The sequence below is a fragment of the Bufo gargarizans genome, chromosome 4, assembly GCF_014858855.1.
Source record: "Bufo gargarizans isolate SCDJY-AF-19 chromosome 4, ASM1485885v1, whole genome shotgun sequence".
NCBI classification, from domain to species: domain Eukaryota; kingdom Metazoa; phylum Chordata; class Amphibia; order Anura; family Bufonidae; genus Bufo; species Bufo gargarizans.
The window spans coordinates 168708730-168736010 of NC_058083.1; the positions used below are offsets into that span (position 1 = coordinate 168708730).

Below are 27281 nucleotides of genomic sequence, written 5' to 3' on the forward strand. Positions count from 1 at the left end.
TTGCCATGGTTACTTAGCAATATTAGAAGCATCATACTTACCTGCTGGCTGCTGCGCTGTCTGTGACTGGCCGGGAGCTTCTCCTACTGGTAAGTGAGAGATCATTAAGCAATGCACCGCACAGACCTGTCACTTACCAGTAGGAGGAGCTCCCGGCCGGTCACAGACAGCGCAGCAGCCAGCAGGTAAGTATGATGCTTCTAATATTGCTAAGTAACCATGGCAACCAGGACTGCAGTAGCATCCTAGTTGCCATGGTTACCGATCGTAGCCCCAGCGATTAAACTGGGACTCCGATCGGAACTCCGCTGCCACCAATAATCGGGGGGGGGGGGGAGGCCGCACACTGTGCCACCAATGATATAAATACAATAGAGGGAGGGGGGGCCGGGGGGGGCTTCACACTGGCCACCAATGTTATAAATAGAATAGAGGGAGGGAGAGGGGGCCGCACACTGGCCACCAATGTTATAAATACAATAGAGGGAGGGGGTCGGGGGGGCCGCACACTGTGCCACCAATGTTATAAATACAATAGAGGGAGGGAGGGTGGGCCGAGGGGGCCGCACACTGGCCACCAATGTTATAAATACAATAGAGGGAGGGAGGGGGGCCGGGGGGGCCGCACACTGGCCACCAATGTTATTAATACAATAGAGGGAGGGAGGGGTAGCCGGGGAAGGGTGCACACTGTGTCACCAATGATATAAATACAATAGAAGGAGAGGGGGCCGGGGGGCCGCACATTGGCCACCAATGATATTCAAACTGGGGAGGGAGGGGGGGTGCCCCCTGCTGCCTGGCAGCCCCTGATCTCTTACAGGGGGATATGATACGCAAAATTAACCCCTTCAGGTGCGGCACCTGAGGGGTTAATTGTGCTGATCACAGCCCCATGTAAGAGATTGGGTGCTGCCAGGCAGCAGGGGGCAGTCATGTACACAGTTTGTAGTATATTCTAACTAGAAGCGTCCCCATCACCATGGGAACGCCTCTGTGTTAGAATATACTGTCGGATATGAGTTTCCACGATGTAACTCAAATCCGATGGTATGATCTAACATAGAGGCGTTCCCATGGTGATGGGGACGCTTCAAGTTAAAATATACCATCGGATTGGAGAAAACTCTGATCCAATGGTATAAAAGGGACTCCTGACTTTACATTGAAAGTCAATGGGTGACGGATCCGTTTGCAATTGCACCATATTGTGTCAATGTCAAACGGATCCGTCCCCATTGACTTGCATTGTAATTCAGGATGGATACGTTTGGCTCTGCACGGCCAGGCGGACACCAAAACGATGGAATATAAAATTTCACAAAATCCTCTACATTCCTCTAAAATCCTCTACAAAAAAAAAAGCACCTAACTGGAAACAGTTGGAGTTCTCAATGTGGGACCCATGTATAAAAACTAATGGAAACAAGAACTGGATAGGTTTCCAATACCAGCCAATTCTATGACCTCTTTCATTTGCAAGTCTGCCTTGACAAAATAAACCCTAAATTCTGAAAATGTTGCTATTGGCAGTGTCCATACTGGTTTACTTTTATTAGCCCTTCCAGTGCAGTTTAGACAATGATAGCTTAAATGGGATGTCCGCTTTAATAAAAACTCAGCATCCTCTGTAAATGGTCTAAACTAACAAGAGTCAATACGCAACCCATTTCATCCCTGCTTCTTTCTTTGGTGTGCCCCACCGCTGACATCATCTTCCTAGCTGCATCGGTGAGACTCAGTGCACACAAGTCACTGTGCATTGAATCACTGGCCTCAGCAGTGAAGTCGTGTGTCCTGCTGAGGCCAGTGATTGGTTGCTTGATGAGCTTTGTGCATGAAACGTCACTGCAGACAGGAAAACATATTGCCGTGGGGAGGATCGGAGCGCTGAGCGGGAAGAAGCAGGGAAGAAAAGTGGTAGGTAACGATTTTTTTGTTATTATAAAACATTCAGGAGGATGTACAAGTTTTTATTTAATGTGGACAACTCCTTTTACATTGATTGGTTACTATCAGTTTTTTACATTTTCATACAGTACATCATGCCTACAATTTTGTAAAGAAAACTTCTGTCATTTTATGGCATAAAATAAATGCCTGTGTTTGTCACAATAAAAATTTAAATCTTATGTTCCTGTGGATGCATTAAGTTGACTCACGGTCTCAGAAAAAATAACCTCATGTCCTTGTCTTGTCTGTCTTACTTTTGTACTGAACTGAAGAAACAGGTCATGTCCGTTTGTGCCACACTGTCTATTTGGAAAGTATGCTTTTCAGCTTTCATAACTTTTTTTTAAGGCAGAAGTAAAACAAAGCATGCTTCATTTTCCCAATGACTTACACAATGAAAACACTAAATGAAAAACAATGTTTTTTTTTAAAATATATAAAGAACTGAAAATACTACTGAATACTATTATGTGCATATACACATAAGACATCCTCTTTTAAAATTTCAGTTTTTGTAATATTGCATCACACTCACTGTAAAAAAACGGAGCTGGCCTTTTATGCCATTCTTTGGTATCCCCTGCAATGCTACAGGATGTGCTTACTTTATGACGAGACACAGGCCTAGTAGCTGGCGTAAATGATAGTGACTGTGCCCGAGACTACTCCCTCGCCAAGAGCTCGCTATGTCTGCTTTTCAGAAAATGGTTCGGGTAGCGTAGAAAAAATTTAGGCACAATGGCATTTTAAAAGTCGCAGACCTCCGGTTTGTGACTTTTTTACACCAATTTGTGGTGTACAGGAGCATAGTAAATGACGCCCATTTACTGGAATCTTATAATAGTCATAAATGTGCCTTTCATAAAAAAAATATCACTTACCACTTGAGAATTGTTAAAAAGTTTGCTCTTTTCCCCAAAAAAAATTCCCTCTCCTCTTATAATAAATGCCCAAAACATTGACAAAGTCATGTAACTGCTGTGCTGTAAATTTTTCCATTATCTCTTCAAAATCTTAAGGTCGTCATATACATGAGAGAAAAGTCAACCAAGTTCCAACCAATTGCCTCCCAGATGTTGGGGAAGGAAGGATGCCGAATCCTTGTTCCCCTGGAAGATAAACCTCCGTCGTAGGTGGCTTACTCTACACTCCTTACTGAAGAGACATGCACACTCGGCTGAACTGAGCGTGCACGTGTATGGGGCAATCAGGAGTAGCAGTTCCTTTAGATCCCAGACAAATCTGTCAGTGGAATTATACTACTATAGAAATAGGAATCTACTGTACATTGGATAGTTTTATTAAATTGTTGCCTGCAGGCCTCATGGACATCAGGGATCCAGTAGCTCTGTTTTTATCATCTGGAGTTTTTGGACAGTGATTACTCTGACAGATACTTTATTTTCCTTTTTTCTTTTCAATTTCCAGCTGGTGAGTGAACAACAAGAAAGTAGGCCTCTTCTCAGCCCATCCATTGATGACTTTCTGTGTGAAACCAAATCAGAAGCAAAGGCCAGGCCGGTAACTTCAAATACAGCAGGTAATTGTATACTGTAATCAGCTCTTGTTTCCGGGATAGAGTCATCTCTTGTGACAGCCTTTACTCCGTCTGAAAGAGGGAAAAAGCAGCTTATAGAAAATTGGAATCGTGATTGTTGAAATAAAGTGTTGATGTGAAAGACTGCAATTGTATGAGATTCAGAAGATATAAAGTCCTCCATTCTTTTCTATATAAAGCGTAAGCTGCCGCTCTTTGGTCCAGTCACTTCATTTTCATTTGTAGCTATGAAATTGGCTGACCTGTTACATGGGCACTTGGCAGCTGAAGACATATGTGTTGGTCCCATGTTCAGATGTGCCCACATTGCTGAGTAATATGACGTTTTAGTATATGCAAATGAGACTCTAGGAACAATGGGCGCGTTGCCGTTACACCTAGAGGGTCTGCTCTTTCTGCTGTGCCCTCTGCACTTAGATTGACAGGGCCAGGCAGTGTAAAAGAGATTACATTTTCCCACCCTTTAATTTATTTTTGGAGTACTATATACAGTACAGACCAAAAGTTTGGACACACCTTCTCATTCAAAGAGTTTTCTTTATTTTCATGACTATGAAAATTGTAGATTTACACTGAAGGCATCAAAACTATGAATTAACACATGTGGAATTATATACATAACAAAAAAGTGTGAAACAACTGAAAAGATGTCATATTCTAGGTTTTTCAAAGTAGCCACCTTTTGCTTTGATTACTGCTTTGCACACTCTTGGCATTCTCTTGATGAGCTTCAAGAGGTAGTCACCTGAAATGGTCTTCCAACAGTCTTCAAGGAGTTCCCAGAGATGCTTAGCACTTGTTGGCCCTTTTGCCTTCACTCTGCGGTCCAGCTCACCCCAAACCATCTCGATTGAGTTCAGGTCCGGTGACTGTGGAGGCCAGGTCATCTGGCGCAGCACCCCATCACTCTCCTTCATGGTCAAATAGCCCTTACACAGCCTGGAGGTGTGTTTGGGGTCATTGTCCTGTTGAAAAATAAATGATGGTCCAACTAAATGCAAACCGGATGGAATAGCATGCCGCTGCAAGATGCTGTGGTAGCCATGCTGGTTCAGTATGCCTTCAATTTTGAATAAATCCCCAACAGTGTCACCAGCAAAGCACCCCCACACCATCACACCTCCTCCTCCATGCTTCACGGTGGGAACCAGGCATGTAGAGTCCATCCGTTCACCTTTTCTGTGTCGCACAAAGACCAAAGATCTCAAATTTGGACTCATCAGACCAAAGCACAGATTTCCACTGGTCTAATGTCCATTCCTTGTGTTCTTTAGCCCAAACAAGTCTCTTCTGCTTGTTGCCTGTCCTTAGCAGTTCTTTCCTAGCAGATATTCTACCATGAAGGCCTGATTCACACAGTCTCCTCTTAAAAGTTGTTCTAGAGATGTGTATGCTGCTAGAACTCTGTGTGGCATTGACCTGGTCTCTAATCTGAGCTGCTGTTAACCTGCGATTTCTGAGGCTGGTGACTCAGATGAACTTATCCTCCGCAGCAGAGGTGACTCTTGGTCTTCCTTTCCTGGGGCGGTCCGCATTTGAGCCAGTTTCTTTGTAGCGCTTGATGGTTTTTGTGACTGCACTTGGGGACACTTTCAAAGTTTTCCCAATTTTTCGGACTGACTGACCTTCATTTCTTAAAGTAATGATTGCCACTCGTTTTTCTTTACTTAGCTGCTTTTTTCTTGCCATAATACAAATTCTAACAGTCTATTCAGTAGGACTATCAGCTGTGTATCCACCTGACTTCTCCACAACGCAACTGATGGTCCCAACTAGGGATGAGCGAACTCGAACTGTATAGTTCGGGTTCGTACCGAATTTTGGGGTGTCCGTGACACGGACCCGAACCCGGACATTTTCGTAAAAGTCCGGGTTCGGGTTCGGTGTTCGTCGCTTTCTTGGCGCTTTTGTGACGCTTTCTTGGCGCTTTTTGAAAGGCTGCAAAGCAGCCAATCAACAAGCGTCATACTACTTGCCCCAAGAGGCCGTCACAGCCATGCCTACTATTGGCATGGCTGTGATTGGCCAGAGCACCATGTGACCCAGCCTCTATTTAAGCTGGAGTCACATAGCGCCGCCCGTCACTCTGCTCTGATTAGCGTAGGGAGAGGTTGCGGATGCGACAGTAGGGCGAGATTAGGCAGATTAACTCCTCCAAAGGACTTCACTTGATTAATCGATCGATCTGCAGCTGTGCATCATTGAGCTGCTGAAATTCAAATGCTCACTCACTGTTTTTAGGCTGCCCAGACCGTTTGTCAGTCACTTTTTTCTGGGGTGATCGGCGGCCATTTTGTGTCTTGTGCGGTGCTGCGACCAAGTGCATCCAAGCTGCGACCAAGTGCATTTAACCCTCAATGGTGTGGTTGTTTTTTGGCTAAAGCCTACATCAGGGTGAAGCTGTCACACCAAGTGCATTTAACCAGCAATAGTCTGTTCATTTTTTTGGCCATATACTAAATCAGGGGCAAGCTGCGCCTGTCACCAAGTGCATTTAACCCTCAATGGTGTGGTTGTTTTTTGGCTAAAGCCTACATCAGGGTGAAGCTGTCACACCAAGTGCATTTAACCAGCAATAGTCTGTTCATTTTTTGGCCATATACTACATCAGGGGCAAGCTGCGCCCGTCACCAAGTGCATTTAACCCTCAGTAGTGTGGTGCGTCAAGCTGTGACACCAAGTGCATTTAACCAGCAATAGTCTGTTCATTTTTTGGCCATATACTAAATCAGGGGCAAGCTGCGCCCGTCACCAAGTGCATTTAACCAGCAATAGTGTGGTTATTTTTTGGCCATATCCCAGTCTAATTCTGTCACTAAATCCATACCGGTCACCCAGCGCCTAAATACTAGGCCTCAAATTTATATCCCGCTAAATCTCTCGTTACCGCTGTCCTGTTGTGGCTGGGAAAGTTATTTAGTGTCCGTCAAAGCACATTTTTTGTTCTGGGTTGAAGTACAATTCCCAATTTAGCAATTTCATAATTTAGTGGTTCCTGCTATATCAGAGCTATTTGAAATCTATCCCTAAAAGGGTATATAATATTCAAGGTGCACATTGGGTCATTCAGAATAACTTCACACACACCCGCTACTGTGTATTTCCAAGTCTAATTCTGTCACTAAACCCATACCTGTCACCCAGCGCCTAAATACTAGGCCTCAAATTTATATCCTGCTAAATCTCTCGTTACCGCTGTCCTGTTGTGGCTGGGAAAGTTATTTAGTGTCCGTCAAAGCACATTTTTTGTTCTGGGTTGAAATACAATTCCCAATTTAGCAATTTCATAATTTAGTGGTTTCTGCTATATCAGAGCTATTTGAAATCTATCCCTAAAAGGGTATATAATATTCAAGGTGCACATTGGGTCATTCAGAATAACTTCACACACACCCGCTACTGTGTATTTCCAAGTCTAATACTGTCACTAAACCCATACCTGTCACCCAGCGCCTAAATACTAGGCCTCAAATTTATATCCTGCTAAATCTCTCGTTAACGCTGTCCTGTTGTGGCTGGGAAAGTTATTTAGTGTCCGTCAAAGCACATTTTTTGTTCTGGGTTTAAATACAATTCCCAATTTAACAATTTCATAATTTAGTGGTTTCTGCTATATCAGAGCTATTTGAAATCTATCCCTAAAAGGGTATATAATATTCAAGGTGCACATTGGGTCATTCAGAATAACTTCACACACACACGCTTCTGTGCATTTCCAAGTCTAATTCTGTCACTAAATCCATACCGGTCACCCAGCGCCTAAATACTAGGCCTCAAATTTATATCCCGCTGAATTTGAATACAATACATTGGGCCAAATAATATATTTGTTGTTGTGGTGAACCATAACAATGAGAAAAACATCTAGTAAGGGACGCGGACGTCGACATGGTCGTGGTGGTGTTAGTGGACCCTCTGGTGCTGGGAGAGGACGTGGCCGTTCTGCCACATCCACACGTCCTAGTGTACCAACTACCTCAGGTCCCAGTAGCCGCCAGAATTTACAGCGATATATGGTGGGGCCCAATGCCGTTCTAAGGATGGTAAGGCCTGAGCAGGTACAGGCATTAGTCAATTGGGTGGCCGACAGTGGATCCAGCACGTTCACATTATCTCCCACCCAGTCTTCTGCAGAAAGCGCACAGATGGCGCCTGAAAACCAACCCCATCAGTCTGTCACATCACCCCCATGCATACCAGGGAAACTGTCTCAGCCTCAAGTTATGCAGCAGTCTCTTATGCTGTTTGAAGACTCCGCTGGCAGGGTTTCCCAAGGGCATCCACCTAGCCCTTCCCCAGCGGTGAAAGACATAGAATGCACTGACGCACAACCACTTATGTTTCCTGATGATGAGGACATGGGAATACCACCTCAGCATGTCTCTGATGATGACGAAACACAGGTGCCAACTGCTACGTCTTTCTGCAGTGTGCAGACTGAACAGGAAGTCAGGGATCAAGACTGGGTGGAAGACGATGCAGGGGACGATGAGGTCCTAGACCCCACATGGAATGAAGGTCGTGCCACTGACTTTCACAGTTCGGAGGAAGAGGCAGTGGTGAGACCGAGCCAACAGCGTAGCAAAAGAGGGAGCAGTGGGCAAAAGCAGAACACCCGCCGCCAAGAGACTCCGCCTGCTACTGACCGCCGCCATCTGGGACCGAGCACCCCAAAGGCAGCTTCAAGGAGTTCCCTGGCATGGCACTTCTTCAAACAATGTGCTGACGACAAGACCCGAGTGGTTTGCACGCTGTGCCATCAGAGCCTGAAGCGAGGCATTAACGTTCTGAACCTGAGCACAACCTGCATGACCAGGCACCTGCATGCAAAGCATGAACTGCAGTGGAGTAAACACCTTAAAACCAAGGAAGTCACTCAGGCTCCCCCTGCTACCTCTTCTGCTGCTGCCGCCTCGGCCTATTCTGCTGCTGCCGCCTCGGCCTCTTCCTCCGCCTCTGGAGGAACGTTGGCACCTGCCGCCCAGCAAACAGGGGATGTACCACCAACACCACCACCACCACCTCCGTCACCAAGCGTCTCAACCATGTCACACGCCAGCGTTCAGCTCTCCATCTCACAAACATTTGATAGAAAGCGTAAATTCCCACCTAGCCACCCTCGATCCCTGGCCCTGAATGCCAGCATTTCTAAACTACTGGCCTATGAAATGCTGTCATTTAGGCTGGTGGACACAGACAGCTTCAAACAGCTCATGTCGCTTGCTGTCCCACAGTATGTTGTTCCCAGCCGGCACTACTTCTCCAAGAGAGCCGTGCCTTCCCTGCACAACCAAGTATCCGATAAAATCAAGTGTGCACTGCGCAACGCCATCTGTAGCAAGGTCCACCTAACCACAGATACGTGGACCAGTAAGCACGGCCAGGGATGCTATATCTCCCTAACTGCACACTGGGTAAATGTAGTGGCAGCTGGGCCCCAGGCGGAGAGCTGTTTGGCGCACGTCCTTCCGCCGCCAAGGATCGCAGGGCAACATTCTTTGCCTCCTGTTGCCACCTCCTCCTTCTCGGCTTCCTCCTCCTCTTCTTCCACCTGCTCATCCAGTCAGCCACACACCTTCACCACCAACTTCAGCACAGCCCGGGGTAAACGTCAGCAGGCCATTCTGAAACTCATATGTTTGGGGGACAGGCCCCACACCGCACAGGAGTTGTGGCGGGGTATTGAACAACAGACCGACGAGTGGTTGCTGCCGGTGAGCCTCAAGCCCGGCCTGGTGGTGTGTGATAATGGGCGAAATCTCGTTGCAGCTCTGGGACTAGCCAATTTGACGCACATCCCTTGCTTGGCGCATGTGCTGAATTTGGTGGTGCAGAAGTTCATTCACAACTACCCCGACATGTCAGAGCTGCTGCATAAAGTGCGGGCCGTCTGTTCGCGCTTCCGGCGTTCACATCCTGCTGCTGCTCGCCTGTCTGCGCTACAGCGTAACTTCGGCCTTCCCGCTCACCGCCTCATATGCGACGTGCCCACCAGGTGGAACTCCACCTTGCACATGCTGGACAGACTGTGCGAGCAGCAGCAGGCCATAGTGGAGTTTCAGCTGCAGCACGCACGGGTCAGTCGCACTACAGAACAGCACCACTTCACCACCAATGACTGGGCCTCCATGCGAGACCTGTGTGCCCTGTTGCGCTGTTTCGAGTACTCCACCAACATGGCCAGTGGCGATGACACCGTTATCAGCGTTACAATACCACTTCTATGTCTCCTTGAGAAAACACTTAGGGCGATGATGGAAGAGGAGGTGGCCCAGGAGGAGGAGGAGGAGGAGGAGGAAGAGGGGTCATTTTTAGCACTTTCAGGCCAGTCTCTTCGAAGTGACTCAGAGGGAGGTTTTTGGCAACAGCAGAGGCCAGGTACAAATGTGGCCAGCCAGGGCCCACTACTGGAGGACGAGGAGGACGAGGATGAGGAGGAGGTGGAGGAGGATGAGGATGAAGCATGGTCACAGCGGGGTGGCACCCAACGCAGCTCGGGTCCATCACTGGTGCGTGGCTGGGGGGAAAGGCAGGACGATGACGATACGCCTCCCACAGAGGACAGCTTGTCCTTACCCCTGGGCAGCCTGGCACACATGAGCGACTACATGCTGCAGTGCCTGCGCAACGACAGCAGAGTTGCCCACATTTTAACCTGTGCGGACTACTGGGTTGCCACCCTGCTGGATCCACGCTACAAAGACAATGTGCCCACCTTACTTCCTGCACTGGAGCGTGATAGGAAGATGCGCGAGTACAAGCGCACGTTGGTAGACGCGCTACTGAGAGCATTCCCAAATGTCACAGGGGAACAAGTGGAAGCCCAAGGCCAAGGCAGAGGAGGAGCAAGAGGTCGCCAAGGCAGCTGTGTCACAGCCAGCTCCTCTGAGGGCAGGGTTAGCATGGCAGAGATGTGGAAAACTTTTGTCAACACGCCACAGCTAACTGCACCACCACCTGATACGCAACGTGTTAGCAGGAGGCAACATTTCACTAACATGGTGGAACAGTACGTGTGCACACCCCTCCACGTACTGACTGATGGTTCGGCCCCATTCAACTTCTGGGTCTCTAAATTGTCCACGTGGCCAGAGCTAGCCTTTTATGCCTTGGAGGTGCTGGCCTGCCCGGCAGCCAGCGTTTTGTCTGAACGTGTATTCAGCACGGCAGGGGGCGTCATTACAGACAAACGCAGCCGCCTGTCTACAGCCAATGTGGACAAGCTGACGTTCATAAAAATGAACCAGGCATGGATCCCACAGGACCTGTCCGTCCCTTGTCCAGATTAGACATTAACTACCTCCCCATAACCATATATTATTGGACTCCAGGGCACTTCCTCATTCAATCCTATTTTTATTTTCATTTTACCATTATATTGCGAGGCTACCCAAAGTTGAATGAACCTCTCCTCTGCCTGTGTGCTAGGCCTAAATATATGCCAATGGACTGTTGCAGTGGTGGCTGACATGAAGCCTGATTCTCTGCTATGACATGCAGACTAATTCTCTGCTGACATGAAGCCAGATTGTCTGTTACGGGACCTCTCTCCTCTGCCTGGGTGCCGGGGCCTAAATATCTGAGAATGGACTGTTCCAGTGGTGGGTGACGGGAAGCCAGATTCTCTGCTATGGAACCTCTCTCCAATTGATTTTGGTTAATTTTTATTTATTTAATTTTTATTTTAATTAATTTCCCTATCCACATTTGTTTGCAGGGGATTTACCTACATGTTGCTGCCTTTTGCAGCCCTCTAGCCCTTTCCTGGGCTGTTTTACAGCCGTTTTAGTGCCGAAAAGTTCGGGTCCCCATTGACTTCAATGGGGTTCGGGTTCGGGACGAAGTTCGGATCGGGTTCGGATCCCGAACCCGAACATTTCCGGGATGTTCGGCCGAACTTCTCGAACCCGAACATCCAGGTGTTCGCTCAACTCTAGTCCCAACCCCATTTATAAGGCAAGAAATCCCACTTATTAAACCTGACAGGGCACACCTGTGAAGTGAAAACCATTTCAGGTGACTACCTCTTGAAGCTCATCAAGAGAATGCCAAGAGTGTGCAAAGCAGTAATCAAAGCAAAAGGTGGCTACTTTGAAGAACCTAGAATATGACATATTTTCAGTTGTTTCACACTTTTTTGTTATGCATATAATTCCATATGTGTTAATTCATAGTTTTGATGCCTTCAGTGTGAATCTACAATTTTCATAGTCGTGAAAATAAAGAAAACTCTTTGAATGAGAAGGTGTGTCCAAACTTTTGGTCTGTACTGTATATATATATATATTTTATTTTTTTTACTTTTTTTGGTGCCTCAGTGACATATTTTTGTGTGTATTAAAGGGCATGCAGTTCATATGTTTTTGGTCTAAGTTGTCCACTCAGTATGCTGCCTGTTTGAAGCAGTAATATGGGGATATGTTTCATCTTGCCCCTCTTGTCTCACTTACATGTTATTTGTTTAAGTTATCTCAAGAAATATTTATATTTTTTCTATTTATTGTGCATTTTTGTATAATAGGGGTTATTAGCGTGTCTTTGTAGGTTTACAGTTCAGTTTGGCTAGGCCCTTCTAATTGGTTATGAGGTTCTTATTGGTAACTCAGAGTAGCTCCTGCACCAGAAGTCAGCACTGGAGCCACTACACTCCGTCCATTGTGTAGTGGGCACAGCTATGTATGGCAGTGCTGCTGCCATTCACTTCAAAAGGAGCTGTGCTGCAGTCTAACACAGTGGGCAGAACTAGGTTGTGTCGGCGCCAGAGCTACCGTAGAAAAGCTTATTGGCAGGGTTCTGGGGCTGTTGAGCCGCCAACAATAAGAGATCGATGGCCTGTCCTGAGGATAGTCCATCACTTGGACAACCCCTTTAAAGCATACCTATTGTTTCAGGTGACTCTTCAAATTAGGTTATTCTATGAAATATCACCTGCACTGATAAAATACAGTATAATGATGCCTTGTAAAGGTCTTGGTCAGCCAAACAGACTCAAAAGGTACCACATCACTCAATTTTGTGATGAGAAATCAGAAGATGAGTCTGGGATGAGACAAGGAGTCTGTCACCTCTATATGACCATATACAGTGCTTACATGGCTCTGTAGCACACCTATACATGAATGTAATGGTACCTTTGGTATTTTCTTTACACTTGCAGAAGCAGGAAAAACGACATTTAATTCATATGCAAATGAGCACTCACAAGTGCCCAGGGGCGGCGTTCAGTGTGTAGGTGCCCAGGCTGCTCTGCCTTCAATGAGCGTTACTCCTCCCCAGTCTCTTCCTTTGCCCACCCTCCTATTCCCTTGTGTCATCCCTAGGTCCGGTCGAGATCCCACGCCTGCACACTGCTTCGCAATGTCGGCGCATGCTCACTAGTTTAATCAATGCCGTGCCCACAATGGGCATAGCAGTGTGCATGCCCCGGCCTGGCGAAGCAGTGCGCAGTCGCGGGATCTCGGACAGACCTAGGTATGATCCAAGGGAATAGGAGGGCAGGCAAAGGAAGAGGCTGGGGAAGGAGTAACGCTGAATGAAGGCAGAGCAGCCTGGGCACCTACACACGGAACGCCGCCCCTGGGCACTTGCGAGGGCTCATTTGCATATGAATTAAATGTCGTTTTTCCTGCTTCTGCAAGTGTAAAGAAAATACCAAAGGTACCATTACATTCATGTATAGGTGTGCTACAGAGCCATGTAAGCACTGTATATGGTCATATAGTGGTGACAGACTCCCTTTAAAGGGGTTGTCTCACTTCAGCAAATAGCACATATCATGTACAGATTGTTAATACAAGACACTTACCAGTGTATTGTTATTGTCCATATTGCTTCCTAGGCTACCTAGATTTAATTGTGCATTTCTCGTTTCCATGGTTAGGACCACCCTGAAATCTGGCCGTGCTTGCACACTATAAGAAAAAGTGCTGGTCTATGTGCGCTCCAAAGGTCCCCTCTTACACTGTACCTCCTCAGTTCGCATCCCCACCACCACTACCACCACTGACTTCTAAAAAGAACAAGTAACCTGATCTCTCAGTTAGCTGATAATCTGTATTTCAAGATGGATTTTACCAGTGAATTGAGAGTGCAATGCAGGAGGCAAGAGGAAAAGGAGATGTGGCTTATAAGTGGAGAAAAAGGCATTTTTCTCTTACTCAATATATTTTAAAGATTTTTTTATATTTGCCTGTACTATTGATTAACGCAAAGTTTCTATTGAAATAATATTGACAATTTATGGCTACTTGTCCATTTATTCTTCTCTTGGATATGACCATTTATACTTATACATAGACAAGACCCATAACTATCAGACAATTAAGGTATATCCTATGGACAGTGAAGGCCAGTTCGAATTGTTCGCCCACGAACATATGCAGGCTGCCATCTTTTTTCATAAGTCCGGCGAGGCACAGGTAAGTCCTTGCCTGTGCCGCGAGCCGGTCTGAAAACAAATGTGGTCATCGGGAGCAGGCAGTTCCGAGAACAGCCCGATGAAGGCCCCCGGTGGCTGTTCTTGGGGCTCCCGCTCCCGCTGACCGCATTTGTTTTCAGACGGGTTGGGGACAGGGACAGGTAAGGGCTTACCTGTTCCTCCCCAGACTTGGGAAAAAATATGGCAGCCCGCATATGTTCGCGGGCGAACAATGCAAACTTGCCATCACTGCCTATGGATATTTGCCTCTTTAAATCTCTTTAAAAGAGGCAAAATAGCTAAAAAAAAAAAAACTAACAATGATCTTTACAGCCCCCTGCCCCCTTAACCTCTACAGTGCGCCATCCGCATAAACAGTGACCTCCACAGTGATCTGCCCCCTTAACAAACCACCACCTTGATCCGAATACTTTAATAATTGCATGTAATTCAAATATAGCATAGCCACTGAGTTATTCAGTAAAATGTATCTGTATAGCGCCACTTGCTGTTTTTTTTCAAATTCCTTTGTCCGGCTCAGTTTCATCCTTCACCTGTCTACTGAGTTGTGATAGAGAGAGAGAGAGAGAGAGCTGCAGCAGAATGGACACACACCCCTGAGCTGTGATAGGAAAGCTGAGACACGCTCCCTTAGCTGTGATAGAGAGAGAGCTGCAGCAGAATGGACACACACCCCTGAGCTGTGATAGGAAGAGCTGAGACACGCCCCCTGAGCTGTGATAGAGAGAGCTGCAGCAGAATGGACACACACCCCTGAGCTGTGATAGAGAGAGAGCTGCAGCATAATGGACACACACCCCTGAGCTGTGATAGGAAGAGCTGAGCCACGCCCCCTGAGCTGTGATAGAGAGAGAGCTGCAGCAGAATGGACACACACCCCTGAGCTGCAGCAGAATGGACACACCCCCTGAGCTGCAGCAGAATGGACACGCCCCCTGAGCTGCAACAGGAAAGACACTCCCCTTTAGGTTGTCATGCTTTATATAAATCTAGCAGAGCAATTAATGGGGACATTTCTGGACCCATGTGAGGAACAGGGCTGGTTCTAGCTTTGTTAGAAAGAGTCGAATTGTCATGTACTATATGATGTCTTATTTCATTTTTTTACATTAATCATGAGATAACCCCTTTCACAGAGAAAATAGAAATGAAAATACAAAGAGGACCTGAGGATATTTTTTTGCCATACACCTTGGCCCAGGTTTTTTGTTTTTGTTTTTTCTGACACCTACAGTAGACATATTGGGGGTCATTTATCCAAGACTGGCATGTGACATGCGCCTGTCTTGATATCCCCTGCACCACAGAAGGATGCACTTCAAGGGGTTGTCTCGTCTCATCAATTGGCCTAACTAAAACTATATTATAAGCCACTTAAGAATGTATACTTTTTATTTCTTCAATCCATTTAGGTGTTTCCTGGTTGTTATTAGTTATGGCCACTGCTGCAATCCAGCAGCCATGGCCATGCTTGCTGACTATAAGAAACAGCTCAGGCCCTGGTGGCCGGGATCGCGGGAACACGCATAGGAACGCATGCGCAGTAGCCCTCTCCCTTCCTGACCACCTTGTATCTTTGCTTTTAGTTTGTGTAAAACAGCTCCAGGGCATGTGAAGCCTTGGACCTGTTCTACACAGCTAGGGCAGCTCCATGGACATCATTTTTACAGATCCAAGGCACGCACGCACAGGCAATGAGCGGGATTACATTATCCTAGCGCCACTTGCCTGTACCATCAATCATGCTGACAGGCACTGCCCCCCCACAGAGCATAAAGTCCAGGGCTCGGGAGCAGTGGCAGTCCTGAAGAGGCGAGACAACCCCTTTAATTTATGACGAGATGCACACCTCATCATAAATTAAGTCCATTTTCTAGCATTCTGCTTGTAGCTAGTTTAGATTTCAGTCATCAATTATGTCAGAAAACAAACTGGCGCAAGTGATGATAAATGCACCAGGGCCACGCTACGCCCCCTTTACAGAAAATGACAAGGGCAGCCTAGAAACGCCATTTACAACTAAATGGAATTTAAAAAGAAATACATAATTTCTCACTAGTTTCTGGTGTAGGGATCCTCTCTTCTTGTGGTAAGGCAAAGTCAACACTTGGGCCAAGCAGATCTATACCTTTACCTAAGGTCTTGGGCTCCTTCAAAAGTTTGCGCAAGGGGCATGTAAAAAAAATACAAAATTAATAAAAAAAACTTTATAGCCTGTAACAAATACAATAAACAGTTTTACTTTGACCAAAATATATGGTAGAGATTTTTTGCTTATTTGCTGGGGGTGTTGTTTAAATAAAAGAATCAGCATTTTATTGATTTAATTAATTTGAATATATTCTAGTAGATAAAGCCTAGTAATCACTGTTATATTCCAGCACAGCAAACTAGAAGCAGTCCTCAATCCCTTCGGGATTTGGTAAAGAGAGCTGTTTTGTCCTGCCATGTTAAATAAACTGAGCTCAGTTTTGCTAACACAGATGGAATTGTACACATTTAGTTTGCATGAATTAATAATAACTGTGCCATGTAATCACACAATTATTTTCCTGGAGTGTACTGCACTGTGACTCCCAAGGTGACCAAGACCAGCTGTTTTCCGTGTCTGGAAGAATGTGTTATATTTACTTTTCGAATATCAGACACAATTGATGCCATTATCTGCCAGGGCTCCAGATGGATTTGTAGACGGTTTGTAGGGAATATTAGAGCTTTGCATCTACACACTGTACTTGTAACTGTGGCAAGCTCAGCTTTCCATAGTAAGTACTTGTCACTTGGACAATGCATCTTCCCAGCTTCCGACTGTAGAAAATAAAGTGTGCAAGACAATGAAATACTAAGAAAACATAACACAAATGCATCAACATGAAAAAACACATTTATTTATCCCAGTTTTATCTATACACTACACATGTTCAATGTGAGCTCCATTGGAGACACAGCAGATGTCTAGGTGGTAGTCCAGTTCTATCCATACGCATCCCAGCATATCATCAGATAGGGACTCTACTTTTTCGGTGATGCGTCATCTCAGGTCGTTCAGATCCTGTGGCTGGGGAGGGTGGCAAATATACTGAGTTCTTGATATAGTTCCACACAGGGGCGGACTGGAAACTTAAAGTGGCCCTGGAAAAAAAACTAAAAGCAGCCCCATGTTGTAGGTTGGTCCAAATTGACAGAAGGCAGGGCAACACAAGTAGGCATGGTCAGCATTACCATAGTGCAAAATACTGTCCCATCAGAACCATATACCACAGTGAAGCACAATATACTGCCCCAAAAGCTGTCCCTCTGTGGTGGCAATCAATAGATACCATTTTCTGTCCTTCTCCACGTTGTCTTTGTTTGGGGCACAGCAGTTGAAGGCATGTGAGGTCGCTGGCTGGGTACATGAGTAAGTGATTCTGACAGCTTTATTTACCGCTGAGAGCTTATTATATATCTGACCACGAGCAGAGAGGAGGGCTTGACATTTCCCTGTAGGGTCTATGGCCAATCCGCCCTGGATCCCACAGATAGAAGTCACAGGGTGTTAGATCTGCAAAGAAAAGGGGGTTAGTCAGCACATCCCAATGCGCAGGTGCACGCTGCTATGGCTAAAAACATAGAGAAAAAAGACAATGCAGCAGCACTCTGCAAACCAGATAAAGTACAATAATGCCATAGTCACAAAAAATGTTATAGTGCTAATACTACGCTTATTTATAAAGTGAGATGCTTGACAAATGCATTTTGTACCAAACCATCTGAGCCCGTCTGCCAAACGTCAAAGTGATCTCTGTAAGACGGGAACCTAACACTAAATACTACCTGTTTTGCGCCTTAATGGCCACCATAAAGTTCAGGAAGTGTTGGTTCCACATGCATGCTGGATCCACTCTGCCTTTTACCATTTTTGGTGCCAAAATAGCCTCCATTACTCCCAAGGGATGCAGGTACCAACCAGGGTGTTAGATCTGGTGATAATGGAGGCCACACATCATTGGTCAATTGTTTATTCTGGTGCAGCCTATCCAAAGTTCTAGTAGAGTTTCATTCAGGTATCGGCAAACATCTAACTGGAAATTAGAGGAGAACCATCCTGCTGATGACTATGTTTGGCATATCCTCCTCTGTCTGTGGCATAAGCCACTCCCTTAACATTTCCAGGTAGAAGTGACCAGTGACAGTATATTCGGCAAAAAAAGAAGGAAGGGGGCATACATTTTACATGTGCTCATTGCGCAGAACGTGTTTACTTTGGGTAAGTCCCTTATGCGCTTGTGGCATGTGGGTTTTCTGAGCCCCAGGTGAAAGGTAGCCTCATCTCTGAACACTAGCATGTCAGCGAATTCATCGTTGAAAATGCATTATGTTTTACAAATAAAATGTGTTATTTAAGAGGGATAAAAGAATTGCAGGGGTGGCGCTCAGTGGGAGCTATATGCCAGAAGCAGCAGTATCGCGGCAGGGACCACACAAACCTGCCGCACTGGAAAGGTAGTTAAGTGTATTGGAGATACTGCGCTGAAGGACGAGTTTATTATAAAGGGTCAGTGTTGTTGTACAGGTATTTGCAGCTGGGTGCAGGCTGGCATGCGAAAGCGTGTCACTATACAGGTATTTTAGCTGGTTAGAAAACCGCTTACCTGTAGTGAAGACTTGGATTGGCGTGCTTTTGTCTGCGTCCCTGTAGTTTAGGTGAGGAGGCTTTTTTTCCCTCTCTCCTCTCTCCTTCCCCCCTATGTTCTTTGTATTTCTTTGTTGCTTTGTCGCTTCTGTTGTTTGTTTGTATTTTCTTTCTTTCTCTTTTTCTTTCTGTTTTTCTTTGTCTATCGATGCCTCAGATCAGGATATGATAAGATAATCCAGCTGTAGGATGGCCCGGCGTGCTGTCTCGTGTCCCGGCCGGTGGCACGCTGCAGCCGCAGGTGGAGGTGTGTGTAGGGGAGTGGTTGGCGCTCACTTGGAGTTAGTTAGTGACGTCACTAAAGCGGTCAAACATTGACCGCTAGGTGCCAGGTATCCTTCTCCAACGCGTTTCGAACAGGCGCTGTTCTTCCTCAGGGAGTGTTGCCTGGCTATTCGTGCACCCTTTTTATAGGTATTTCTCCAAAGCTTTAACCTCTTCCTTGCCAATCCTACATGTATTCAATGTCATTTCCTTATTCAAAGGCGAACAGTTCTAGCTCCGCATTTAATCCATTTGGTATTAGGCTGTCCATATTAAATATCCATTTGGATTCCTTTTTTGACAGAATTACTTTGCTTGGTGTTAATAAACAATAAAACTTGCATTTCCCTCCAGTTTTATCTCCAGGCCTGGATCTTCTTGATTTGAGTGAACCAATTCCACTAACTCACAGTAAAGGGAAAAAGTCAGAAACTGTTCTCAAAGGTGAACCCTCTAAAGGACAATCCATTAAAAAGAAGACGGATGATTCCGACCTCATTAATTCTGAGACCGAAAGAAGCACAAAGTCTGTAAAAAGTCAAGAAAAATCTTCCTTGGATTTAGGTAATGATTACGTATGCATTAAGCACACAAGCCGTCACCAACATTTATAAAAAGGATTGGCTGTGGCATGGTAACATACAGTATTAGCCAAAATTCCATGAACCCTGCAGCCTGGATATGTCAGATAAATGTAGATACCCAATGCAGCAATCCTTATAAATTTAACTTAAGTAAACAATAGCAAAACCCTTTTAATTGATTTTTTTCCTATGGATTTTTTTCTATTCTGTTATGTAAATATTAGCAAATTTAAATTTCTCTACTTTTATAATAGATAGTAATAACTCCAAAAATAGTTACTACTTTATATTCCCCATATGTCTAATTCATGTTTGGATCATTTTGTGAATGTCATTTTATTTTTTGGGTACGTTAGAAGGCTTAGAAATTTAGAAGCAAATCTTGAAATGTTTCAGAAAGTTTCCAAAACCCACTTTTTGAGGACCAGTTCAGGTCTGAAGTTACTTTGTGAGGCTTACATAATAGAAACTACACCCCTCAAGGTATTCAAAACTGATTTTACAAACTTGGTTAACCTTTTAGGTGTTCCACAAGAAATAATGGAACATGGAGATGAAATTTTTGAATTTCGGATTCTAGCTGTGCAAAGCTGGTAGAGACATGCCCCAAAAGACTTGCAGCTATAATTGCAGGGAAAGGTGGTCCTACCAAGTATGGGGTATGAATACATTTCCAAGGCACTGCATATATGCACAGTTTACATATCTAGAGCTGGCTGTGTATGCAATGGGATACCTGGTGGAAGAATATTACTCATCTGTAACCTCACAATTAAATATGTACCCGCTCACTTGACTTTGGACTGGGAATGTGACTGTTGTAGCACACAATATTTGCAGTCAGTTATAGCACTACAGATATGCATCATTAATACTTTAAACACATGTTGTGACTATTCAAGTCTATGGCCCATATCTTCCATGGCTAGTGTCATTTTTGGGGAATGATGAGTAGAGATGAGCGAATCAAAGTGGAATTCGATCCGAATTTCAGGAAAATTAGATTCGCACCAAATCCGAATTTCCTCACTCTTCGTGGTAACGAATTGCATTTTTTCCTAAAATGGCTGCTCACGTGTGAGGGCATGGAGCAAGGAACTCTGGAAAGGTGGGATCACCCATAATACCATGCATGCAGCCAATCAGCAGTCAGCCAGCCCTGTGATGTCACAGCCCTATAAATAGCCTCAGCCATCTTGGATTCTGCCATTTTCCAGTGTACTTAATGCAGGTAGAGACATCTGCAGGTGCTAGGGACAGTGCTAGGAAAAGCTTCATTGTGCTAAAAATGATTTACAAGTTCAGGGAAAGATTATTCAAGGTGTAGGGAAAGGATAGGGAGGAATCATTCCAATGCATTTATGTAAAACAGGGTTCAGTAGGGGAGTTTACAGCCTGGGTAATAGGAACAATCCTATTACATCTTGCTGCACTGACTGGGGATCCAAATCGCCATTATACAGCTCTGTAATTCCAGCAAAGCGTTCTTGTTATTGGGGTGCAAGTGCTGTTTGATACAGCCATTAGCAGGGTTTTGCCCTTGTGCGGTGCCGTTATATGTTCTAAATTTTTGTATTAGTGTGAAAAAAAGGGCTTATTAGCCATTGTGTGGTGAAGTGCGAAAATGACAGCCCTTTTTGGCGTGTATTAGTGGCAAAAGAAAAATATATTTGCCGTTCAGCGGTGTACTTATATGTTCTAAAGCCCTTTTGTGGAGTGTATAAGTAGAAAAAAATAAGGGCCTATTTGCCGTTCAGCAGTGCAGTTATGTGTTCTAAAGCCCTTTTTGGCGTATAAAAAATATATTTGCCGTTCAGCCGTGCACTTATATGCCTTGTGTGCCTTTTTTGGAGTGTATAAGTGGAAAAAAGAAAAATATATTTGCTGTTCAGCGGTGCAGTTATATGTTCTGAAGCACTTTTTTGCGTGTATTAGTGGCACAAAAAAAGTATTTGCCGTTGTGTGGTGAAGTGAGAAAATTACAAACTTTTTATTTATTTATCTGATCTAACAGTATGTCAGACAGAGAAGTGCCAGGCCCTGCACAGGGGGATTGGCAGAGGCCTAAATATTTCTGGCGCAGGCACAGTGAGTGAAGGCGGATGCTAAAAAGACAAAACGTTTTTTGGGGGTTATTGTTCTGACGGATTAGAGGAAGGGCAAATTAATCAGTGACGTTAACACAAACTTACTGCTGACACCCACTCCACTCTGTTGGGGTGCTCTACTTGTATAAGCGTTTAATAGAACAGTTTCTGTAGACATCTATGTGGAATCAGCTGACGACGGTGTAAAAGTAGTGCACTGAATTCATACTTGAGTTATTTGGTAAGTTTTGGCCACGTGACTGCCCAAATAAGTGAAGTGTGCAGTGACTGTAAGAGCGACGGCTGTCATCTGTATGTCATACGGACTCACAGTATTATTTCACTACCACAGCAGACTCCCTATGTGTGTTAAGCTACATGCACACGACCGTTGTGTGTTTTGCGGTCCGCAAATTGCGGATCTGCAAAACACGGATGGTGTCCGTGTGCATTCCGCAATTTGTAGAACATCACGGACAGCCATTAATATAACTGCCTATTCTTGTCCGCAAAATGGACAAAAATAGGACAGGTCATATTTTTTTGCAGACCACGAAACGGAGCAACGGATGCGGACAGCACATGTTCATGTGCATGAGGCCTTACTGCCAGGCACAGTGTTCTACACCACTATAAAGAATCTCTGCAGTCAGGAGATAGATGTTTTTTAACGCGATTCGCAGCGAATAAATTTAGATTGAAAAAAAAATTTTCCAAAAATTCAGCAAGCCGGCCGAATCAAATTCTTGAAAAATTCGCTAATCTCTAATTATGAGGAATACTCTGGGGGTTGGCGTGGGGATATTGCATTTGATTGCTGAGGGAATGATGGGGAGAAAGCTTTGTGACTGCTTGGGGGGTGGAGGTTAGTGAGCCTGCATTTGACTGTTTGGGGGAAGAGGTGGCGGGAGGATGGTGAGCCTAAACATGAGTTCTGGGGGGATAGGAAGTCAGCTTTGTGACTACTTTGGGGGATTGGGGGGTGACCCTGAAATTTTTTTGTGTGAGGATGGGGAACAAGCTCTCTGACTCTGGGGTTTGGGGTGGATATGGTGAGCCTGAATGTGATTATTCCGTGTGAGGGGATGAGATCTGGACATGATTGGTTTATGGGTGTGAAGTCTGATTGCTATTATTCACACCAGGTGGCAATTCTGCCTCAAAGAGTCCTTGACCATAGCAGCACCAACCTGTTTTCACGCCAAACAGATAGCAAGCCTTCATCCAGACACAAGGCTCCCAGATCCCAACACAGAGACCTCGCTTTTGAGCCCAGCTGCCTTTTTAAGGACAGCCAGGTGCTTCCAAAACCCGAACCAGCAGTTAAAATCCGGTCCAGTATTTGACCTCACCTGGCTGTAAATCAGCCCAGCAGCACATGTTGGGAGGAAAATACCAGTTTTCCCAGACAAAACCTCTCACTGTGTCACACTAGTAAATACCTAGTTTAAGTCACACATTTGTGTTATATGACTTTCCTGTATGGTATGGCGCACAGAGCGCCTCAGCATTTTCTTTTTGAAACTGGCAATTAGAGATGAGCGAATTAATGAAAAGTTTGATTCGGCTGATTTAACCAAAAATTTGCTTTGTGACAAATTACTTTGTCACGAAGCGCATTTTTTTGTAAGTAGTAGGTGCAATGACAGGGAGCCCCCCAGATGCCGTGTTCATACATGATAGTGGCATCTGAGTGTAAAATCAGTGTGAAATTAACATACAAAAAAAATTAAATCAAACTTACCGCCTCCATTTGCTTGCTATGGGCCGGCTGCCGACATTAGGGTGATTTTCATATGACTTTGCTTATGCCCCGAGTCTCAGTGATGTAAAAGATATATATAAGATTGGATAATATTTAGGGGTTTGCCACATTGATTACTTTTATTACTACTCTCACTCCTGTACCTAGGAGGTTGGTCTAAAAACGACTTCAGTTTCAGGATTCCAGGGGCTCTGCATCAAGCAAGGTGGATGGCAAAGGCAATATATGCACTTAAAATTGTCCTCTTTACTAAACAGTTGAATATTCTTCAACGAGAATTGAAAGGAATGAAATGGGTTGCACATTTTGTCAGCCTCATATATGTTTGCTTTTTCCACGAGGCAATTGTAAGTCGATGGGCTCCAAAAAATGATTTGGATATTCTACAGGTTCTAAACACTTACCCAGATGAAGACGTCAAAAAAGTGCTCTCACAGTTGCTAAGAGACACCTTTGGTATCTGTCAGAAACAAACGTAGGATTGGCTTTTTGGGACAAACGTATTACTTAGGCTGTTAAGGAAAATATGACAAAAAATTTAGAAACCAAACCTGCAAATAAAAAGGAAATGAAACGATTAGAGGGTAAAAACCTAGTTTTTGAAGGAAAAGACCTGAGCCATTTCGTTACTAATAAAACAAAGACGTTCTTTGAATTGTTTGGGATCCACGACTTGACAGAATACTGCAGTGATTCTCTAAGAAGCCATGTGAACGCTCTTAAGGTGGTCAATGATACTGCAGAAAGAGGAAATGCTCTGATAAAAAAGATTAACGAATCGGTCAGGGACGAACAAAAACAATTCTTGTTGAGGATAGTCGAGCATCACAGAAAAGTTGTCACCAAGCTAACAAAAGAAGGGATTGCATCGTTCAAAGTTGATTAATATAACACATGTTTTGCCTACTACCTATTAATCTTAGTTTCTAGTTTTAATATTATTTTAAGTTTGTGATTTCTAGTTTTCCCAATAAAAGTAATTAACATTGAAAAATCATATTTTTTTGCCAACTTTTACAAAACTGATCAAATTGTGCAACCTCTAAATATTATCCAATCTTCTTGAAATATATATCTTTTACATCACTGAGACTCGGGGCATAAGCAAAGTCTGCAAAAATGTTTAATATTTTTTTTTCCATTACAAAATGAAACACCTTAGCCGACATCTTTCGGATTTCGGCTAAGATCTTTAATCAAGATTGCAGCTGGCGGCCCGTCGCGAGCAAATGGAGGAGGTAACCGTAAGAATGAATTTTTTTGTTTTTTACACTATTTCAGGTTAAATTGATTCACTAACACAAAGCACAAGGAAATTCGGCTTCAAGGTGAATCGAATTTATCCTAAAATTCGGATTGAATTCTACTTCGTGGGATTCAATTCGCTCATCTCTACTGGTAATTCAAACAAAAAAGGTTGACGACCCCTGTTCTAGGCCAATGATTCTATGTGCTCTGGATCATAAACAGGATAAGCAGGGATGTATTTACTGTGTATAATGAAGTGGAGGAAGACAAATCAGAAGCTCCTGTGCATTTATATTATGGTCTACTCTTTAGTATAGGGTTCAATGAACTTACAAGTGATAGCAAGCCTGATGTTAATAATTAGTCACTGTATATCAGATTTTGTTCTTTGACTGCTACGTTAAATAAAAGAAGTTGTTTTTATTTGTATTTTGTGTGAAGATCTCTTGCTTCCTTTTAGTCCATATTCAGACACAGTTGGAAAAATGGAATGATGGGTGTTTTCGAGGTGATAAAAGCAGCGACAGTCATCGGATCCTAGAAAGAAAACTATCATCCAAGGCATCTTCCAAAGAGCTCTTATGGTAAAGTTGATGCCCTCTGATAGAAGAAAAAGCATATATTGACACTTTAAAATAATAGGTTGTAGATGCAAATCAACTCATTTGTAAGGAATGTTTTCTAGGACATACAAATCAGCCTTTTATAAGATTTTTATAGGAGAGAGAGGGGTGATTTATTCAATTTAAATAAAGAGAGAGATTTATTCAATTTAAAGATGATTAAAGGGGTAAGCCACTATATAAGAACTTTCCACTATATAGTGGGAGGTAGGGTAAAAAAGAGTTTCCTAATATACGTTATTACAAATGTTTTTATGATTAGCCCGGCCCCCTCAGCCCTGCTCTGCGTGCAGCCAGTTCGTCCACGCGACATGGAGGAGCTTTAGAGAAAGCTCGTCCATGGCTTTATTCTAACTGTACATGGGCTGCTTTTCCTAATAAGAGCAGCGCGTGCCCAGTCTGCCCCTGACGCGCTCCCTGCTCCGACTCTGTCTCTATAACCGGCTTATTCCTGTGAGAGTTCGGAGCGGGAAGAAAAGTATGAGCGCGTCTGATCCCCGTTTGGCTAGGTTTCATCAGACGGACACCAAAACGCTGCGTTTTGACATCCGCCTCCAAAGCAGAATGGAGGTGGAACAGAGGCAAACAGGCATTCTGTACGGATCCTTAACCATTCAGAATGCATTAGGGAAAAACTGATCTGTTTTGGACTGCTTGTGAGAGCCCTGAATGGATCTCACAAACGGAAACCAAAACGCCAGTGTGAAAGTAGCCTAAATCATAGTAGAGGACATGATTTGGTGCTAGACATGTTAGACACTTTTCTCTTACCCTTTCTTTACTCGAAGGGTCCATTCACACGTCCGTAAGTGTTTTGCGGATAAAAACACGGACACCTGCAATGTGCGATCCGCAATTTGCGGACCGCACATCACAGACACTATAATAGAAAATGCCTTTTCTGGTCCGCAATTGCGGACAAGAATAGGACATGTTCTATTTTTTTCAGGAACTGAATTGCGGATTCCGAAAAAACGCATGCGGATCCTGAAAATGCGTATGCGGATGCCTTGCATCCGTTCTAGCCCTATTGAAAGTGAATAGGTCTGCAAATTGCGGAACGAATGCGGAATGAAATTGCGGATGTGTGAATGGACCCTAACTCCTGGTTGGATTAGTTTAGACAAATATTTTGTGCCAAGATATTGGCTTTATTTGGCACATTTTACGCCATGGCCTCTTTTTCTAAGCCTCATTCCAGTCCCAGAGAATTTTCAGTAATGTCTGGTGATATTAATCTCATGGAAGTCAGTAATGTCTGGTGATATTAATCTCAAGGAAGTCAGTAATGTCTGGTGACATAATAAAGCTCATGGAAGCCATGTACAGTAGTATTTGGTATAAAGATAACTAGTGCAATGCTTCACTTCATTAAAAGTATGAGAATCTTGTCTATATTAGACTGCCTTCACACTTGTAGTTTTTGGTGCCTTTTTTGAGCCCAAAACAGAAGTGGATAAAAAGAAGAAGATGCATATAAAGTCTTTCCTTTATGTTGAATTCCTTTTGGAGTCACTTCTGGGTTTAAAAACTGTATAAAAACTTCACCAAAAACTGTATCAAATGCTACATGTGTGAATCCAGCCTGAGGACCATATCATTCACATTAAAATGTGTCCATGGCTCTTTTGTCAGGTCCGCTGAAAGGTCAAATGCTGATCCCACCAGAGACAGGAAAAATGCACTGGAATCAGAACAACCATCTGACTATGAATTAGCGCCTACAGTAAAAGTAAGTATGAAAGTCACACTTTAATGTGTTAGTGAATCCCAACTCCTCTCCCTGGGGGAGTCCATCAGTGAATTTATGTAAGGGAATGAATCCTTATCAACTTCTGTGCGCCAGTAAAGTGGAGTCACAAACGTTTTGTGCAACCACTATTTGTGCAAATTTTGTGACTTTTTCGGGTTAAACACTGTGCCCGCCATGTGGGATGCAGGCGGGGCTTAGCTGGAGGGGGCATGACCTCACAAAGCCCAGCTATAACTTGTACCGGGAACTGTTGTAATTTGTGCTCTGCTATCTGGTATCTTTTAAAACACAAATATTTCATGTTCAACAAGGTTTTTTTTCAGATTTCAGGAG

The 27281-nt window shown here is 44.3% G+C and overlaps 1 protein-coding gene across 1 annotated transcript in view; it reads left to right on the forward strand.

Moving 5' to 3' along the window:
* Nucleotides 1–27281, forward strand: part of PEX5L (peroxisomal biogenesis factor 5 like) — a 113462-nt gene that overhangs the window by 23700 nt on the left and 62481 nt on the right. Inside the window, exons 2-5 of the mRNA XM_044291059.1 lie at nt 3382–3493; nt 19243–19452; nt 25033–25156; nt 26831–26927. Of these exons, the coding sequence (XP_044146994.1) occupies nt 3382–3493; nt 19243–19452; nt 25033–25156; nt 26831–26927 (543 nt within the window). The remainder of the gene's footprint in view (nt 1–3381; nt 3494–19242; nt 19453–25032; nt 25157–26830; nt 26928–27281) is intronic.